The sequence below is a fragment of the Mesoplodon bidens genome (assembly GCF_964165515.1).
Source record: "Mesoplodon bidens genome assembly, chromosome: 4".
Classification (NCBI taxonomy): domain Eukaryota; kingdom Metazoa; phylum Chordata; class Mammalia; order Artiodactyla; family Ziphiidae; genus Mesoplodon; species Mesoplodon bidens.
The window spans coordinates 106987655-107007822 of NC_138160.1; the positions used below are offsets into that span (position 1 = coordinate 106987655).

The window sequence follows — 20168 nt, forward strand, 5'->3', positions numbered from 1 at the left end:
CAGCACAAAATGAGCAGGATTTGGAGCATTTTAGGCCTAGTCTGGGGGAGTCACATACCCACAATCCCCGTTGAACACGGACATCTTTTCCTTCTCACTAAACACAGATTTTGGGGCAGAGGCCCATGATACCTGAACCATTAGGGAGAATAGCCTGAAGAAGTTGGCAGTTTTCCCAGGGCACCGCCTTCTAAAACGAGGCCCTTGGGACTTTGGCATGAGAAGGGAAAAACTAATTCCATCCCACTGACATTCTTTCCCTTTGAGCTGTGATGTCACATCACACAGTTCAGTCAGGCCACCAGAACAAAGTGTCAGAGAAACACCTGGGGTTTGCATGACCTCGGTGAGTTCTTTTTGTTTTGTTTTGTTTTGTTTTGCGGTACACAGGCCTCTCACTGTTGTGGCCTCTCCCATTGCGGAGCACAGGCTCCGGACGCGCAGGCTCAGCGGCCATGGCTCACGGGCCCAGCCGCTCTGCGGCATGTGGGATCTTCCCGGACTGGGGCACAAACCCGTGTCCCCTGCATCGGCAGGCAGATTCTCAACCACTGCGCCACCAGGGAAGCCCTCAGTGAGTTTTTAATCATTCTGATTCGTGATTATGAATAAGCAGCTTCTATACTCTTGAAGTTGCTGATTAAAAACTCCTTTTGTTTTGACTGGTAGATATTTTTTTTTTTTTTTTTTTTTTTTTCTGTACGCGGGCCTCTCACTGCTGTGGCCTCTCCCGTTGCAGAGCACAGGCTCCGGACACACAGGCTCCGCGGCCATGGCTCGCGGGCCCAGCCGCTCCGCGGCATGTGGGATCTTCCGGGATAGGGGCACGAACCCGTGTCCCCTGCATCGGCAGGCGGACTCTTAACCACTGCGCCACCAGGGAAGCCCGGTAGATATGTTTTATTTAAATATTCTCCCTAAAGCCACTGGCAGTCTTATAAATAAAGACCACTTAACAAATATAACGGAAATTCTTTATTTTGGTTTTCAGTCAGCAGACTAACATCAAACATGTAATTTTTATTGTATAGAGTTATGTTTAGATAAACATAGTTTAGATTCACAGTATTATTTGAATCAGTATAATGCAAAGCAATATTGAATAGTATTGCACCATATTTCTAGATTTCTGGATTATAAGCACTTGTTCATGGAGTGGGGAAGGGAACTGGGTAGTACTGATCTCCAATTCCATGGGATAAAGACAATTCTCAGGAATAGAGAGAGCCAACACCTCTGACCAAAGCAGCAGGGGTTGAAAACAGTAGTGAACAAAGAATTAGCCTTGGACTTCCCTGGTGGCACAGTGGTTAAGAATCCGCCTGCCAATGCAGGGGACACGGGTTCGAGCCCTGGACCAGGAAGATCCCACATGCCGTGGAGTAACTAAGCCCGTGCGCCACAACTACTGAGCCTGAGCTCTAGAGCCCGCAAGCCACATCTCCTGAGCCCGTGTGCTGCAACTACTGAAGCCCGCATGCCTACAGCCCATGCTCCACAACAAGAGAAGCCACGACAATGAGAAGCCCGCGCACCGCAATGAAGAGTAGCCCACGCTCACCGCAACTAGAGAAAGCCCACACGCAGCAATGAAGACCCAACACAGCCAAAAAATAAATAAATAATTTTTTAAAAAAATTAGCCTTTGTTAAAGGATGGGGAATTCACAAAGCCAGTAAGTAACTTCAAGCTAATATGATTCTAGCAATGGTTTCAAAATCCTATCTCTACCTAAGAAAGAACTGACCAAAAAAAGCTAAAAGGAGTGACCTGGCTTTTTAAAGACAAGGACATGTGGGATTGCTTTTGCATGTGCTGTATCTAATCTAAGAGAAAAGAGGGGGTGGGAAGATAAGAACCATGATAGTGACTTGCACATTCCTTACCCACTGAGGATGGCGTCAAGGAGATGTGGGCTTCAGCTCTGCGGCAGAATTTGCTCACTGCCAACAGACCTTGGTCCAGCATGATCCAATGTGAACTAAAAGCAAACAAGCAATCTGCTCTAGGAAGGGGAATTTTCTAAGCACCCTAAAGTGTAACCTTAATCAGAACCTTTTCCTCAGCCTGTGTGTATTTTTAGATGCTAGTAAAATTAAAGGCATGTATCACATTGCATCTAGGCTCAAACAGAGAAGTGATTCATGCTTTATTTTTCAAATGTTATCTAGTTGTCACTTATACTCATGAAGCAATTGAGTGAAACTCCTTTTTAAGGGTGTTCCGTGCCTTACATTCTGCAAAAATCCAAATTTATAGCCCCTTATCACTGTGTGTTTGTGTTGCTGCTGAGAAACGAAATTAGGCTTTTTTTTTGTGGTACGCGGGCCTCTCACTGTTGTGGCCTCTCCCGTTGCGGAGCACAGGCTCCAGACGCGCAGGCTCAGTGGCCATGGCTCACGGGCCCAGCCACTCCGTGGCATGTGGGATCCTCCCGGACCAGGGCACGAACCCGTGTCCCCTGCATCGGCAGGCGGACTCTCAACCACTGTGCCACCAGGGAAGCCCAATTAGGCTCATTTTTATATCATCATCTATCTTGGAAGATCTTAAATTCTTTTTTCCAAAGTAATCCCAATTTATCACTTCTGAATTATCTCCCCAACTTCAAAAGTTTCATGGGTAGAGTTCTTTGGCAAAATAGTTTTTTTTCTTTAGTGTCTAATTTAGATTAGCCCCTCATTCTTCATAGTCTTCCCATCAGGAACTTGGAGGGGCAGTAGAACAACTCCATCTCATAAACCTAAATATGAACGCAAAAGTTCTAAATTAAAATGTAAGAAAATGGAAAGCTTAGTTTTGGTCCTTCAAGCTGGCAGTACTAACATAAGCCCCTCTTCTTCCCCACCGACCTTGTTGATCTCTTTCAGAATATGTGAAGCATCTTTACAAAATGTATGTTCATGTGAGTGTGTGCACCTGTGGAGGGATTCAGGCCCTTTTCTTTTTACCAGGAGTGGGGGTGACTCTCTTTTCAGGGATCAAAGTGATGTGATCCATTTTCCTTTGAGATCAAACCTGGTTGAAGGGCTGTAACATAAAAATAACAGGAACATCTACTGTTCTTCACAGCATCTGGTACATTCTTGCAGTACCTTGTATGAAAAAGAACCCCTATTTTGGATCAGATTGGTTCAAATTCTATCTTTGTAACTTATTTATGACCTTGAGAAAGTCATATACCTCTCTAAACAAACATCCTTATCTCTTAGAATGTCTACATTATAGGACTGTCATATTTAAATATAATTGTCATCTGGTAAATAGGTATTGATAATGGTAGCTGCTGTAATTGTCACTGTTGTTATTCTTTATTGTTTGAGCCAGAAAAGAACTCAAGAGTGCTTGTATTTCACCCATCCTCTTTTTTATGAGACAGATGAGGAAATGAATGACATTTTTATTGAGTGCTAGGCATTTTCCATCTATTATCTCATTTAATCCACAGAAAATCCTGGGAAATAGGTAAGACTGTCTCTATTTTATAAGTCAGGAAACCAAGGCCAAGAAAGGATAGCTTACAAGGTTGAATAAGTCATGTGGATAGTAATAGAACTGAGAATTCAGGCCCCAGACTTCCTGTTCAAAAATGGGTCTACTAGGGCTTCCCTGGTGGCGCAGTGGTTGAGAGTCCGCCTGCCGATGCAGGGGACACGGGTTCGTGCCCTGGTCCGGGAAGATCCCACATGCCACGGAGCGGGTGGGCCCGTGAGCCATGGCTGCTGAGCCTGCGCATCCGGAGCCTGTGCTCCGCAACGGGAGAGGCCCACGTACCGCAAAAAAAAAAAAAAAAAATGGGTCTACTATACCAGTGCTTTTCAGCCTTTTTCCCTAAGGACAGAAAAGAGCAGGGTGTGTGGAGATGAGCTCAGAGTAGATGACCACAAGCATGTAACTTCTTTAGAGCCTTGGGATTACCTTTAAAATGGCTGTACATTTTGCATTCTATTCACATGTCCCAGGTTTCCCACCAAACCCTTCTGTAGACTTGATGATCCAGATTTATCCTCCAGCTTTGTAAATACCACGTTGAGATCTCGGTGACACTCTTCTAAGATTCACTTTTCTTCGTGGAAGCTGGAGAGCTTGCTGCTGATTTTATCTTTTTTTATTTTTCCTTTAACATGAAGATTTGGAGTGCTGCTCTGTGAAGCCTGAACCCATGTTAACTCAGTGATTCTGTTTCAGATCTCTATTCCGGCTTTCTCGGTAACCCTGATAAAGAAAACCAAAACTGCCCTTCTGGTGCCAAATGCCCTGATTATAGCGACAGTCACAGACAGGGTGAGTACGCAGCGGGTGCGGGCACCCTGCTTTGTCCTACTCTGGGTTTCACTGCCTTAGGGGCTTCTTGCGGAGGACCAAGACCCTGAACCATAATACCATGAATTAGGAGTTACTCTGTAAGACTAATTTTTGAAATCACAGCCTTTAGACTTTTGTGTAGTGTTGTTTGCCCTGACAAGGTGATTTATTCTAATGTAATAGTTGCCAATTTTGAATTTCCTGCTGACTTCATTATACTTACTTGACCAAAGTCAAAGAAAGTAAAATTCTTTCCCAACTTCCTTTTCCCTAACATCTATTAGGTCAGGTCAGGCTACAGGGATATATTTCATTTCTTTATTATTATTTAAAACGCCACCATCACCACCACCTTATTCACAGGGTGAGGCAGGGTGATATGAGGAGTCCCTGGGGCGGGGTTGGCCAGCCTCCCCATAACCTCCATTGGTGCCTCCCCAGAGCCAACCTAAAGATGTAAAACTTGGGCTTGCTATTCAAGTTCAGCTTGAGGACCAGTTCCTAGGCCCTCTTTGCCTCCAGGTTGCCTTAACTACCCCTCTTCAATACAGAAGTTCCGGAGCTGTCACTGACTGTTGGGCTACCCCAGACATGGGCAACCTGAAATATTTGTATGGAGAGCGATGTGTGTTTCACCTTGGCAAGAGAGAGAGAGTAGAGTGGTTTGGTTACTCATGTTTCACTTGAAATTTTTTTAATATTTTACCTACTATTTTTATGAAAGCATAAAAGCTACATTTCATTTCTAATCATACTGAATAACTTAAAGGGGGAAGGAGAAAGAAGGAAAAATTAAAAGAGGCTATTCTGATGAGCTAGGAAATATGTTAATATCTGTTTCTAGATTTTTTTTTTTAATACGAATGGCTAACAAGCATCAGGTGCTTCTTGCCAGGCGTACACAAAATGCTTTCCTTATATTTACATGTTTATTCCACACTACCATACTGTAAGGGATGGGGATTGTTAAGGAAACTAAAACTAAGAGTTAGCCCAGTGTCACCCACTTGGTAGGTAACAGAGCCAAAATTTGCAACCCAGTCTGTCTAATGCCAGAACCCGTAATGTTAACTACTTTGGAATACAGTATTTGCTCAGAAAGTGTATCAGGTTCTCTCATGGGAATGCAAGAGAGGGTAATCACAAACTTTGGAAAGCGGGTGTGAAAAGATGCTGTGGCTCAAATAGATGGAAAAAGTGTGAACTTTTTTCTCAACGTGCGGTTTATGGTAAAATCTTTTTTCCTTGTGTTATTTGTCTCCAAATTACTGTCTAGCTCTGACTTGACTTCTTTCCCATAACTTATTTATAAGCATTCACCAGAAAAATCTCCATATTTGTACAAGAAAGAATCTGGAAGTGGCTTGAAAAAGAATGAGCCTTTTAGAGTGGCTAGGACATTTTCAATGGAAATCTAGGTCAGAGCAGAGAAAGCAGACCCTTGGGAATTGTTAAATACCTTCTAAAAGGGGGGCGGGAAAGGGAGGGAGAGGATAAAAGAGGACCTGGCGAATACAACTGGCCTTTCTTTACTATCCAGGTCTTTTCCATCCATGCTTGTTTGTGGCACCTATGTCAGAGCACCGGAGCTTTCATTTTGCTCTACATTTCTGTATTATTTAAGTTGGGTCTGAGAGTTTTGTTGCTATTGTGGGAGAATATATTCCACTTTTTTCCAGGAATGGAATAAAAACTGAATGTGTGGCTGAATGGAATGAGAATATAGACTCGGTATAGAATATAGTCTATGGTGTTTGAAAATGAAAAAATATACAGATAAATTTTTTAACTCTGAACACTCACTTCTAGTCGAGCAGTATCTGTTAATAATTAAATAATTATCATTTTGTTTTTCAGTACATATTTGTCTCCTTACTCTCCAGAGATTCAACTTACAAACTACTAAAATCTGTGTGTGGACACTTAGAAGTGAGTACATCTCTGAGCCTCAATTGCTGTCTCTCTTCTGTATTTCTTATGGTTTTGTAGTTGATCTGGTTTTTTCATTTTGTAAAAATAATTTTGTTTCGATAATTTCAGAATACAAGCATTGGCAACAGTCCCAATCCATCTTCTCTTGAAAACAGTTTCCAGGCAGACCGCCCTTCATCTCTGCCTCTGGTGAGTTGCCTACATAACTATCTAAATGCGAAAGAAAGTGAGTAGGTCCCACAATCACACTTCTCCTTGCACCATGACCAGGGTGCGGGAGGAACTTAGGACCACAGTATTGGAGGCAAAGTTGAAGAAACAGGGCATTTCTGTCCCGAAGAAGAGGGGACCATAGGAGGTCATCAACTTTTTCAGGTAATTGAAGAGTCAACCTGCAAAAGAAAAGAAACATGATAGTGCGCTGTTTTAGCCAGTTACTGGTCCATGGAGGTATTCAGCAAATCTTGCTCGGTTTGTTTGTCAGCGTTGTTTTAGAGGGATTCACCAGTCTATTTAGGTAGGGCATGATTCATCCCACAAGTCGTTGAATGTCTTCTATGTTCAAGGCATCATGCTAGTGTACCCATAAGGACACCAGGAAAAATCAAAACTAGTTCTTGCCTTCAAAGTCTTTACAGCTTAGTAGAGAAGATGAGGGATACCCAGAAATAACTGTAAAAGAAGAAAGCTGTAATGCCCAAGAGGTAGAGATTCTTTGATTCCCTTAGACTTTCTGACTACAGAGTAAATCTCGAACGGGAAGTAGCTCCCCCGATTTGTACAAGATTTGTACCTGTGATGGTATCATGCAAGCCCAAGAGAGTCCTAGCCGTGTTGTTCAAATGGTTGTTCCCAAACTGATAATCGTTAAACGTTTTAATACCTTTGGTGAAGCGGTATGAGCCCAGAGTTTCAACATCTACAAATTTTTTAACTTTATTTACTTACTTATTTATTTATTTTTGGCTGCGTTGGGTCTCTGTCGCTGCGCACAGGCCTTGTCTAGTTGCGGTGAGCAGGGGCTACTCTTCGTGGTGGTGCGTGGGCTTCTCATTGTGGTGGCTTCTCTTGTTGCGGAGCACGGGCTCTAGGCACGCAAGCTTCTGTAGTTGTGGCGCACGGGCTCTAGAGCGCAGGCTCAGTAGTTGTGGTGCACGGGCTTAGTTGCTCCACGGCATGTGGGATCTTCCCGGACTAGGGCTCGAACCCGTGTCCCCCGCATTGGCAGGTGGATTCCTAACCACTTCACCACCAAGGAAGCCCTACAAATCTTTTTTTTTTTTTTTTTTTTGAGAGCTGTTAAAACGTACAGGGATTGAAAACGTGTTCACACAAAAACTTAAACCAGAATGTTCATAGCTGCATTATACATCATAGCCAAAAAGTGGAAGCAACCCTGATAGCCATCAGCTGATAAATGGATAAATAAAATGTAATATATCCATACAGTGAAATATTATTTGACCATAAAAATGAAGAACTACTGATACATAATACAACATGGATGAACCTTGAACACATTATGCTTAGTGGAAGAAGGCATACACAAAAGGCTACATGTTGTATGATTCCATGTATATTAAATGTCCAGAATAGACAAATCCATATGGGCAGAAAATGCATTAGTGGTTGCCAAGGAACAGGATTGGGAGTGAATGCTAACGGGTAAAGGGCTTCTTTCTGGGGGGAGATGGACGTATTGTGAAATAAGACAGTGGTGATGGTTGTACGACAATGTAATTATTCTAAAAACCACTACATTGTATACTTAAACTGGTGAATTTTATCTCAATTTTTAAAAAAAAATCTACCTTAAAAAATAGCGTGAGGGCTTCCCTGGTGGCGCAGTGGTTGAGAGTCCGCCTGCCGATGGAGGGGACACGGGTTCGTGCCCCGGTCCGGGAAGATCACACATGCCACGGAGCGGCTAGGTCCGTGAGCCATGCCACTGAGCCTGCGCGTCCAGAGCCTGTGCTCCGCAACGGGAGAGACCACAGCAGTGAGAGGCCCACGTACTGCAAAAAAAAAAAAAAAAAAAGTACAAAATAGAATGAAACACTTATGATTTGGAATCCCTCAAACATGGTTTCAAATCTGGGTTCCACCCAGCTGAGCTATGTTTAACTGCTCTGACTCAGCTTCCTCATCCAGTAAAATGTCAGGCTCCTGACGTGGCTGTGAAGATCAAGTGCAGTCATGTGTGTTTGGTGCTTTGCATACTGCCTGATCCATAGTGGGTGTTCAATTAATAATTATTGAATTGAGGAGACTTGAATTTTTAAATTTTCCTTCCCCTATAAATTCTTGCATGAAATTGAAATGACTATTGAAATAATCAAGAGACAGCTAGTTGAAGGTGGAAGGTTGGTAATTTGCTTACAAGATATATCTCCTCTTCTTCACTTGGCAGCTAAATAAATTGTGAAAAGCTCGCCGAATTGTACCTTCACCGCGACATTTTAGTGACGCGTCTTGTCTCTTCATTTCCTAAGCACTTTGGGGAACAAGTGGTATACACAGTAAAAACATCCTGCTTTTTCCAAGACTCCTCACTCCTCTCTCACCCTTTTGTCATTTAGAAGTAATGTTACTGACCCTGTTATGATTTGTTTGAGGGAAGAAAAAAGCTAAAGCTTTCCTTTCAGTGTCTAATTTGCTAAAGCCATTTTCCCTTTTCTATTTCCAATAACTTTTTAAAACTATAATTTGAGAAAATCTTTCTCTGCATTTAGAACATGCATCTAGAACTTTCTAGCTACTTTTTTGTCTTGTATATGTCTGTTTTGGTCACTTTTTCTCATTACAAAATGCTAATGAGACTTCTCTAGCTTTACCCTAGAAGCTTTTCAAACATCAGCATCCCAGTTTTTTTCCTAGACATTTGTTATTTCAAACGAGTTGGCCACTGTTTGTTAACAGAATTCTAACTGCCCAGAAAAATCAGTAACCAGATACTCTGTGATCTGTTGAGGAAACCCAGTAGTATGGGGTAATCCTTCCTTTTCCATTTTTTATAGGTCAGGCCTAAGTGAAAGGCCTGGAGGTTACAAAGTCCTGTCTGTTGAATAAAGGAAAATGGGCCTCTCTCTTCATTTCATTATTTCCCTTCAGGATTTCAACGATGAATTCTCAGATCTGGATGGAGTGGTACGGCAAAGAAGGCAAGACATGGAAGGATACAGCAGTTCTGGATCCCAGACTCCTGAATCTGAGAACTCTCGAGGTCTGGGAGATTTCTGTATCTTTACTGAAATTTAATTTTCCACAAAACACCCTTAGCTCAACCAAAACCAAAACCAAAACCAACCAAAAAACAACACACCTTCTGAGCTAACAATTAGTAAGGGACTCTAAACAAAGCGTAGTTTGAAAGTTCAAGGAAAAGGAATTGCCTATGTGGTAATACGCATTTAACAAATGTCTCTTTGGGAATTCCCTGGCGGTCCAGTGGTTAGGGCTCCACGCTCTCACTGCCGAGGGCCCAGATTCAATCCCTGGTCGGTGAACTAAAATCCCACAAGCCACATGGTGTGACAAAAAAGAACAAAAAAAAGTCTCTTAAATAGACATAATGGAGTGGTTGAAAGACAGAAACATGCAATATTTTCTTACTTCTTCTTTAGTAATATTATTATTATAGCTGAATCGTCCCCATGAGTCAGTGGGATAAGGACAGACTGCCCTTATATCATTTTATTTTTTATTTGCTTGAACATTGGATTTCATCCCCAAACCACTCAACCAGCTTGTAAGAAGATCCATTTATATTCTTTGGCCATTATGCATATTAAGGGATTGATTTGCTTTGTGGTTGATCCTATGTGTTTAAACGCACTGGGGAGAAAGCTTACACAGCCCCGTTTCATCTTGGTAGATTTCCATGTGACAGAATCCCAGACAGTTCTGAATGTCTCCAAGGGAGAAGCAAAACCAACTCGGGCAGATGCCCTTGTGAACAGAGTGCCTGAAGGAAAAGCCAAGAGTCTCCCTGGGCATGGTAAGGAATGGATTATTTGGGGGGCAGGGGTGGGCATCTGCCTGTAATTTTTAAAGGGCTTCATGTTTCACTTTATGACTGCCTTTGCTATTCCCTCCCCCTCCCTTCCTGCTGTAGGTCTTAGCATGTTAATTCATTTATACACTGAACAAACCCTACCCAGTTCCATGCTTTACTGTGGGGCATACAAAGGTGAACAGCCTTCGTGGAAGACCTTTCATTATTCTGAATACTTTGAGGTTGTGATTCAAAAATTACCAGTAAAACTCACGTTATTTTATTATTATTTACTGATTATTATAATAACTGCTTACCAGTTGTACTGGTAGGAGATCAAGGATGGGGTCTGTATTGTTCACCAGTCACTCCATCGCAATGCTTGGCACAGAGAAGGCTCTCAGTAGATATGTATTGAATGCAACATGTGGGAAGGAATTGTAACTACTGGTTAAAATGAGAAGCGAAGGCTTTGGTTAGTATTTCCTCTGATTTTTATTACCTGGAAATCTGTCTCTCAAGTACTTCTTCCCTATAGGGATACTGCTGCGCGAAGGAGATGTGTTATCATTTTTAAACAGAAGCTTTTTGTTTTCCACCCAACAGGTCAGTCAGAAACCATTGGAATCATACCCAGAGTAAAGTCTCAGAAATGTCCGACTCTCCACCATATTCTTATATTCTATGCAATTGTGTAAGTAAGTGTATTTAATATGAATGACTTAATGATTCAATTCACTACAGGAATAATGTCATCACGTTACTAAGAGCCATTGTGAATCTTAGTTGCCTCTAATATGACCCAAATCTTTTAGGGGGAAATTTTTGTCTCCTACTTCAACACCTTTTTTCTTAAACTTAGGTCACCTTTTCATATTCATCCCCTTCTTATTTAAATAGATAGTGAGAAGGAAGGAAGGAAAAGCAAAATATACCAAATCCAGCAGAAGACTAAGTTCTAAGTAGATACTCTTAGTTAGGAAATTGTTTCCTGAATTATGAAGCATCTTTGTTCATGTTTATTTTTCCATCTATCCCGTGTCCTCTGGATAGGGACCAAAACAACTTGAAAATGTCATCCCCTTTATTGAAAACTTAGGCATTGACTTTTTTAAGTTCCCCTCAGCTTCTAGCCTGTAACTAGCCTGTAGCTTCTAGCCAGTTGTTCTTCTGAAAATAACCTGACCCAGTTCTAGGCTGTTTCTCAGAACCAAGGAGGATCTGCAGTTTGGTTTCCAGATAAAGCAGAGAATGTGAGTCACAAGACCGGACACTCGCTGGCCAGGGCCTTCGACAGTACCTGGTGGGAGGAATGAGCACCAGCTCGGGAATCTACGTTGGCTGGCCTTGAGCGAGACTACTGAAATGCCATTATTTGTAAATTGAGAAAATAGAGAATTTTCAATATCCTTCTAGTTCTAAAGTTTAGTGCAAGCATCAGTCTGTTGAAAAAAGACTTTTGAAGTCTCTGTAGCCAAGTTATTTTGGAAAATACCTTGCCTCAAATGTACAGTGTTGCCTCTGAGGTTACTGTTTTATGAACATCAATCGGGTCCTGGCCACTAACCTACTGGGAATTTCTCTTTTATCCCTTTCCAGTGTCTGTGCACTAATCATCTCAACCTTCTACATGAGATACAGAATTAATTCTCTCGAGGAGCGGCTGGGGTCACTAACCTCCATTGTGGACACCCATCAGACTGAGTAAGACAATCCCCTCCAGTGCTGTCTTCTGCTTGCTGTTCACATTAGTATAATGTTTGACCTGAGCTTGGCATCCTTCTTAGCAAGCATTAATTGAGGATACATTCTGTATGAGACATTTTGTTAAGTGTATATATGGAAAGTAATGATAGGAGGGTCCTAGAAATAAATGACCTGACTCTTCATGTTCTTGAGTTGCTATAGTGTCGCCAGCGATAAGGCAAGAAACAAGCCTAACTTTACAGTATCTTGTTCTCTTATCCTAAGACTCAGTTGTGACCTTGGCCCATTTATTAAAATAGTCAAGTTTATCTTCGTACAATGGCAATGAGTCAAGACATTCATAGAAAAGAAGCAATTCAAGTAACTCAGCACATTTCATCATATATAACTCTTTGTATGAACTCATTTACAAAACTCTTGACCACTATAGAGATCCAAGTGACTAGTAATTAGTTGAATGTGTCTGTGAAGATTTTCTACCACAGTATTTTTAACATGTCTAACCTAATTAAATCTATTGCCATAGTGGTCTTTCCTTTAAACCCATTTACATGAGGATTTTGACACATTCTCTAAAGAGTAAAATAAAGTATTCCATGTTTAAAGCATACTTTTACCTGAAGTTTTAAAAGTAGAGGTATTTCTTTACAGAGTAAGTACTGTGTGCTAGAGATCTATTACAGTAGATCTTTCACACAGATACAGTTTCCTCTCATAACTTCACCATAACCTTATAAGATAGCTATTATTCCCATTTTACAGATGAAGAAACTGAGACTCAGAGAAATAATTTTAACAGAATCAGGTTTCAGGTCTATATGACTACAAAAACCTAGTCAACCAGTGGTTGCTTATAAGGAACAGCAGAGAAGTGAGTCAGGATATTTTCAGTGTGTATCAGAATCATCTGGATGGCTTGTTAAAACAGATTGCAGGGCCCGTTCTCCAAATTTCTGGTGCTGGCCTGGGGTCTACACTTTGAGAACTATTATGCCATACAATTCTAGGCCCTTTCTTTACAGTCTTAACAGTCACCTAAAAGTCTTGTTCTCTGTCTTATGCAATGCTGGTACACAGATTATTTCTGAACCATAAATATACATTTGAACCAGTAATAAGTCTAATGAATGGTTTGGGATAAATTCATACCCTGCCCTTACTCTCTCACGTGTTGTTCAAAATGTTAATAATACACTTAGAGCTAGGAGGTAGCTCTACATTATTGCAAACTATTAGTTCACTACCATATAAGGGGTTGATTTTATTAGGAAAATGTACCTCATGTCCTGTTATCATTTAATTAACGATGATGATGAGGGGGAAATTCCACTAATGGAAGGCAAATGGAATACTTATTCTACTATTTAAATAATCAATCCAGGAGGAGATACAATTTGAAAAACAACCATTTAAAGGGAAAATCACAAAGATCACATATTATATGAGGTCAGGGAATACCCATGACGGGAAGGTCTGGATTGTCAGAATTTCGTGTGGATAAATCAGTACTCTGGGTCTCAGATACCTTGTTTAGAAATCAGAAGATTTAGATTCAGTTTCCTCTTTGGGATCTAAGATTTTGATACTATGGATCAAGGACAAACAAAAAACTGTTTCAGAACTACTCAATGAAAAACGTCTGATTGCTTTCTTAATATTTAGATAATCATTGATAAGTTACCAAGTACCTATGCCTCAAAAATGGATCCTATGTAAAATAAATTAGACCAGTCAATGCCATCTAAAAACTTCACATCTAAAATTAAATTACAACCAAGAAATAGAAAGGAGATACAGACCATGGTTCTTAACCTTAACATGAAAATCTAATCAATGGTTTTAGAGCAGCTCTCTGGGAAAATGTACACACATCTCTAAATTTCCTACAGTTTTAACTGGTATAGGACCCCAGTGGACCTCAGAGTAAGAGCCCACGCCTTTAACAGTCAAGTGATAAATAGTGAATACATCGGTTATATTACTAGACAAGGGCAATTATGTTTGTACGGCAGGGCTCAAAGAAGGAACTGCAAAAGTCACACATCAACAGAAATTTGATTAAAGACATTCCTAAACATTATGAAAGTTCTAGTGTAAATGGTTGTTTCTCCTATAAACAGTACATACATGACTGAGAAGAGCAGTAAGCCTTGCAAATGCGTGCAGCTGTGGGCAGAGAGAGGGTATCGGGAGTTAGTAAAAGTAGTCTAAGAAACTGCGTGCTTGAGAATAATTGTCTGATTTGTGTTTGGAAGCTGAGGCGCAATGTAGCCACTTAAACAAAAATAGCTTAAGAGATTTCCAGCTAAGCTTTGAAGACTTAGTCCCCTAAACATCTAGTCTGAAGTTGAGGATTACTGCAGGGCCTTTCTGATGTGAACAAGGTAAATGCACGCTGTCTCCTATTATAACCTAGTTTTCTGGTCAGATAAATTTAAAATGTGTTCATTCCACTTCTTTCTTTGCCATCCCTGCCCACAGTAATTCTTCTCTGTGTTCTTACAGACAGACAGCACCATCCAGCCCGGGGTCACACGTACAGTTAAATGTGGAGGTCCTGTGCCGAGAGCTTACAGCCAACATAATGAGACTAGAAAAGGTGACAGGTCTCTTTCCTGGGTTGGGGGCGCCACAGTAGTGCCTGTCCACTGCCACAGGGCAGGGGTTACACACGCATGGCTGTGCAACAGGCCACCTAAATGACCATACGCGGCCAGGGGATTTTCCACTGAAAAATAGGTTCCAACCTCATCTTCCTTGTCGGTTGACCTTGTGGTTTTCCCACTTGGTTAGAAATCATTCTCTGTGCCATAGGGCCCAATGGTAAGTGTCGGCTGACACAGGGCTCGGGGAGGGGCATGGTCAGGAGTGCCCCCAACCAGAGAGGGCAGCCCCCAGCTCCACCCAGGCTGGTTGTCGCCATACAGAAAATATTTGCATTCAGTCTCTCTATGATACATGCCATTGTTCCCATCTGACAAATGAAGCCAAGTTTCAAGTGAACTTGCTCCAGGAGACACACCCAGAAAGCTGGCAGGACTGGAATTTGAACCAGGTCTGACTCCAAAGTTGTGCTTCGAAGCCCTCTGCTTTTACTGCTCCTCAGAATCCAACCTTAGACCTGGGGGATAAGACCACTGAGTAGGGAGGTGAACAGGAGAAGGTAGGCACCCAGAAATATCCCCAGAGTTAAACCTAGTTAACATTTCTTATTTCTCCTTTCAGCACGTCTGTCCCTGTCTCATGCTTTATTTTGACCCTTATCCTTAAAGGAAAGGTTTAGAGTGAGTTGTTCAATTTGAATTGCTGCCACAAATGCCAAGCATTTGGTGGCTTTCCACAGTAGTGCAGTTATGCTCACTTGGGAAGAAACATGAAATACAAATGAGTCAAATTATGCTTGTCTTTCAATACTAAATGGTATCTAGCATTTAACCACTGAAGTATGGAGAGCAAAGGAGTCTGCATACTTCTATTCTAAACCAAGGCATGACAGATAATTCCCACTGAATCACTGTATCGATGGGCAAGCTTGGAAATTTTTTCTTTTAAATGCACAGTCAAGCTAGAGAAGGTATGGGATAGCAACCAGAACTGTTTTCCCTTCTAAAATGTCAGTTGCTAAGAATTGAAGATAAAATTTTTTTGATGAAATGCTTAGAAATGTTTGACTTCCATGCTGACCTAGAGAATGGGGTGGAAATTTTCTCTCTCGTTCACTCTGGCACACGGTGGTGTTCTTTGGACTGGAAGCACACGGAACCCTGCTGCCCTGCCATGCATTTCTTCCCACTCCCCTGCCGGGCCCAGCTGGGACACCACTTTCTGTAATGAGGGACAGGAAAACAGGAGAGCTCGTCCACAACAGGCAGACAGCTGGCCATGTCTTGTGCAGAGCCCAGCTACTTGGCTAGGAGGCCTACAGTACCAACAGAAACCTGTGTCCCAAAGCAGAAGAAGGGAAGAGGGGATTCAGGGTCAAAATGCATGTGTTGAAGTTGTAAAAAGGCATAAGTTGCACACATTGCTCATAGGAATCTTAGTATAAAAATAGTCACCAGGCCACACCCATGTGCTGTTGCTCGGTCTGCACCCCCAAGCCTCCACCCGCCAAAGGGAAGCTGGTAGTAACGCAGCAGCGCATGGTCGGGGGACAGCAGCTGTGTGCTGCGGGAAAGTCAGAGCCAGGTCTCAGCTCTTTCTACTCAGTACCAGCAACTTCCTTCTCCTCTCCTGCAGGGAGTGGTCATGTCTCAGCCTCCTGATCTGCCCTCTTGTAACTTCCCCATTTCTGTTCACGGCATCACTGCCCTTTCAGTCATCCTTTTCACTTGCCACTGATAGATTACGCAGGACTTTGTCAACTAATTAGCATCAAATGTCTCCTCAGTTTCTCTAAGATGGGCACCATTAGGCCATTCTGACCCCCTACTACCTCCTAGTCTAAGAGTATGAAGTCCAATCTCATTATGGTTTGTATTTGCATTTTCCTAATTACTATTGCGGTTGAGCATCTTTTCATATATATATTGGCCATATGGATTTCCTTCTGTAATATTCCTTCTGTAAATTGCCCCTTTATCTCCTTTGTTTTACTTTTGGGGTTTTTGTCTTTGTAGGTGTTTTAAATATTTTGGATATCAGTCTTTTATTTCATTTCTTTCTCTACCTTCCCACTCCTGCTTTTCCATTCATCTTTGGTCCTGTGGGAAGCTAGGGAAGACATGAAGTAGGAATTTGGGGGATGAAGGCAATGCCTTTTACAGGTAAAGAAGTAAATACTTATTTTCTTAGTACTGGGAATGGCATTAATGGTGGAGCAGTGCAGAAGAAAGAGCATGAACTTTGGAGTCAGATGTCTGTTCTTTTCCCTACTCTGCCACTTACCGTGTGACTGGTCTTGTTATGTAGCATCTCTGGCCCTTAGCTTGGTGTATAAAACCTGCCTCTGTGTGTGGTGGTGTGTGGTCAAGGTGAGCATACATGAAGTTCCTGGCACATACTGATTAGATCTCTTCCTCTCCACTTATCCTGTGTATGCCTCTAGGACATCACAGAATGTTCTTCCAAAAGAAGACTATGTTCTCTTTCTTTTGTTCCACAGGGTTCCCTACTCCCTCACAGTACTTATTGGCTCTTGAAAATTCCTTGCTCTGAATTCTTTAAAGTTCATTTACCCAACAAACATTTACCAAGCACATTTTCAATGCCCAACACTATACTGTGGTCTTAAGATCCACATAGGCAGGGTCCCTGGGAAATGTTATATCTAATAGGAGTGTTAAACATTATTTGTGGTGTTTGTCCGATTCAGACAATCACGTGGGCTTTGTCAAGCCTGGTTTCGCATTGTCTCTGAATGCATTTGGGTCACACCTGGTGTTGCCAGGGCTTTTGTTCTGTTTCTCTTAGTCTCTACCGACATTTTCATCTTTGTGCCACTCTTTCAAAAATTTTTAGCCTATCTTTTTTCATTTTAAAGTGGTTTGTCAAACAGAATTCTATGCCACGATCATGCATTTATTTGCCTGATCTAAATTGAACCCATGTGTAGCTTTTTATTCAAGATAGAAGAGGTTAAGCTCAAGCATTATATAGACCACAGCAAATATGCACTTAATATACTCCATTCTATGTAATAACAGGAGCTTTTCTCTTATTTCAAGATACAAAACAACTTACAAAAGCTACTTGAGAATGGTGACTGACCAGCCAGAAGCTTGGACCAATGCAAAACCTCACACTTCCCTTGAAGTAGGTGCTCCCCCGGCATTCTGGTGGAGCGCTCCCTGCTGGCCAGAGGAGCGAGCAGATGGGCAGCCCCAGCCATGCTTGCCCTTGGAGGTCTCCAGCTCAGGAAAGGGGGGAAGGGGAATAATTTTGGCTCCTGTGCAATAAAATTTGACCTTGACTCTGAGGAAGTTTTCAGGGCTTCTGCCTGAAGAAAACAGACCCATCTCTGGAGGTCTCAGGAAGGGCCTGGCGGACTTGGACGATTGTGGTTCAGTGGGTTATCGTGACTGTGTCAGCGGTACTGACATACTCCTCCACTCCATGCCTTTTCAGTCCTACCCACCTGCCTTTTCTCTCCTGTACACCCCTCTTAACCAACCTTCAAACTAAGGGATATATCGTGTGCCAACAAACTCGATAGGATCCTTAGAATTTGCCATGGCTCTCCCAAAAGACAAAAAGAAACAAAAAAGCCCTAACGGACAGACTTGCTTCAAACAAATAACATTTTAGTTTTTGGTTTTTTCCTTTCTGCTGTTATGTTCTGGTTTAAGTCACCTGTATATCTTCTCAGTTGAGTACTGGCAAGAGTATTGGACAAAGTGGGTTAAACTATCTCATTTTATGTTTTGTTCCTCTAATAACTAATAGGACTGATTCTCACCCACCCCAGGTCAAGAAGAATTTGTGAGACATGAGACTAAAGTACTAAATTAACTTACTTTGAAACCAAAACTAATCTTTAACCAAAAAGTATGATAGTGATTTGATGCAGGATGAAAAACACTGCATTTTTAAGATTGTAGGTGGACTGTGTGTGTTTTGAAATAGGATGTCTGTAATTAATGCTGAAACCCATCTCAGCATGATGATAGCATGCTTTTCTCTTTTGCTGACTAAAATATTTAACTAGTGGTTTTGCTAACTTCTATTTACCATATGGGTTGGCTGGTTTTTATTCATAATTATTTAGGTACCCTAATATCTGTAATACAAAAGATATTCTGTTTATCTATGATGCATTTTATAATCATTTCTATGAAATGTATTTTGTTTAATCAGATAAGCTAATAAGTGAATTGGTTACATCATTTGTATTTGTTAGCCTACTGGACAAGAATTGTGCCTGGTGCACCCCTAGCTTTTAATAAATACTCATTGGTTAAAATGCCCTGCCAATGCTATATTTTGTCAGTTTGTAAATTCTTTTAACAGAGACAATATGCTTCTAACTGCTTCTCACCTCCTCTCTACTACTTCCAACTCACCCATACTTCTTTTCTCCCAAGTATTCACTTCTGAAAAACTGATTTAAGTTCTTGGGTTGCAGTGATATAGGGGAAAGAAAAATTAACTATGAAATCAGAAAACCAATGCTTGATTCCTGGGTCCTCATTTTATGAGTTATGTGACCGTAAGCAAAATATTTGGTCATTTTCCCCCATTTATTGATGAGGATAAAAGTACCAGGGGAAAGTGTCATTGTGAGAATTAAATGTTACAAAGTTTCTAAAGCACATCGCCATGTGAGGCAAATTGTACACTCTCCTCTTAATAGGAACCATATTCATTATTTCTTAAAATGTTTGCATGTCTGACAGTCCAGTTTTATAAAAGTTCTATGTCAGTGCTCTATAGTTAAAACCCATTAGAGATTCAAGAGTGGGTCAGCCACCTCTGGAGAGAAATTCTACAACTGTGTGAAGAGCCTTTAAATGGTTCAAATTTCACTGCATTAGTAATCTGCTATCCAGCAATTTATACCAGAGCAATAATCAGAGATCTAGTCAAGGATTTATATACAAGAATATTCTTTGAAGCCTTAACAGCAAAATATTAGAGACTATTCAATAGCAGAGCACCTAACTTATGACACTATTTAGAATGGTATTGTCAAAAAATGGCATAGAAAATAGCATTAAAAAGGTAAGCATATAGAGAGGATGTGGAAAAGGGAAACCTCCTACACTGTTGATGGGAATGTAAGTTGGTATAGCTACTATGGAAAACAGTATGAAGGTTCCTCAGAAAACTAAAAATAGAATTATGATATGATCCAGCAATCCCACTCCTGGGCATATATCCAGACAAAACTACAATCCAAAAAAGATACATGCACTCCAATGTTCACAGCAGCACTATTCACAATAGCCAAGACATGGAAACAACCTAAATATCCATCGACAGATGGATGGATAAAGACGTGGTACATATATACAATGGAATATTACTCAGCCTTTAAAAAAAGAATGAAATAATGCCATTTGCAGCAACATGGATGCAACTAGAGATTATCATACTAAGTGAAGTAAGTCATAAAAAGACAAATACCATATGGTATCACTTATATGTGGAATCTAAATTATGACACAAATGAACCTATCTATGAAACAAACAGACTCAGGCATAGAGAACAGACTTGCGGTTGTCAAGGGGGAGGGGGTTGGGGGAGGGATGGAGTGGGAGGTTAGGGTTAGTAGATAAAAGCTATTATATA

At 41.3% G+C, this 20168-nt stretch overlaps 1 protein-coding gene across 5 annotated transcripts in view; it reads left to right on the forward strand.

The window, feature by feature from the left end:
- GRAMD2B (GRAM domain containing 2B) overlaps positions 1 to 17878 on the forward strand; it is a 129767-nt gene extending 111889 nt beyond the window's left edge. For all 5 annotated transcript variants that reach the window (XM_081233279.1, XM_081233280.1, XM_081233277.1 and 2 more), the window contains 9 exons: positions 4189 to 4284; positions 6163 to 6234; positions 6346 to 6426; positions 9349 to 9460; positions 10112 to 10234; positions 10838 to 10925; positions 11831 to 11935; positions 14444 to 14537; positions 17605 to 17878. In XM_081233279.1, the coding sequence (XP_081089405.1) occupies positions 4189 to 4284; positions 6163 to 6234; positions 6346 to 6426; positions 9349 to 9460; positions 10112 to 10234; positions 10838 to 10925; positions 11831 to 11935; positions 14444 to 14537; positions 17605 to 17646 (813 nt within the window). In that variant the 3' untranslated portion in view covers positions 17647 to 17878. The remainder of the gene's footprint in view (positions 1 to 4188; positions 4285 to 6162; positions 6235 to 6345; positions 6427 to 9348; positions 9461 to 10111; positions 10235 to 10837; positions 10926 to 11830; positions 11936 to 14443; positions 14538 to 17604) is intronic.
- The last annotated feature ends 2290 nt before the right edge of the window (positions 17879 to 20168 follow it).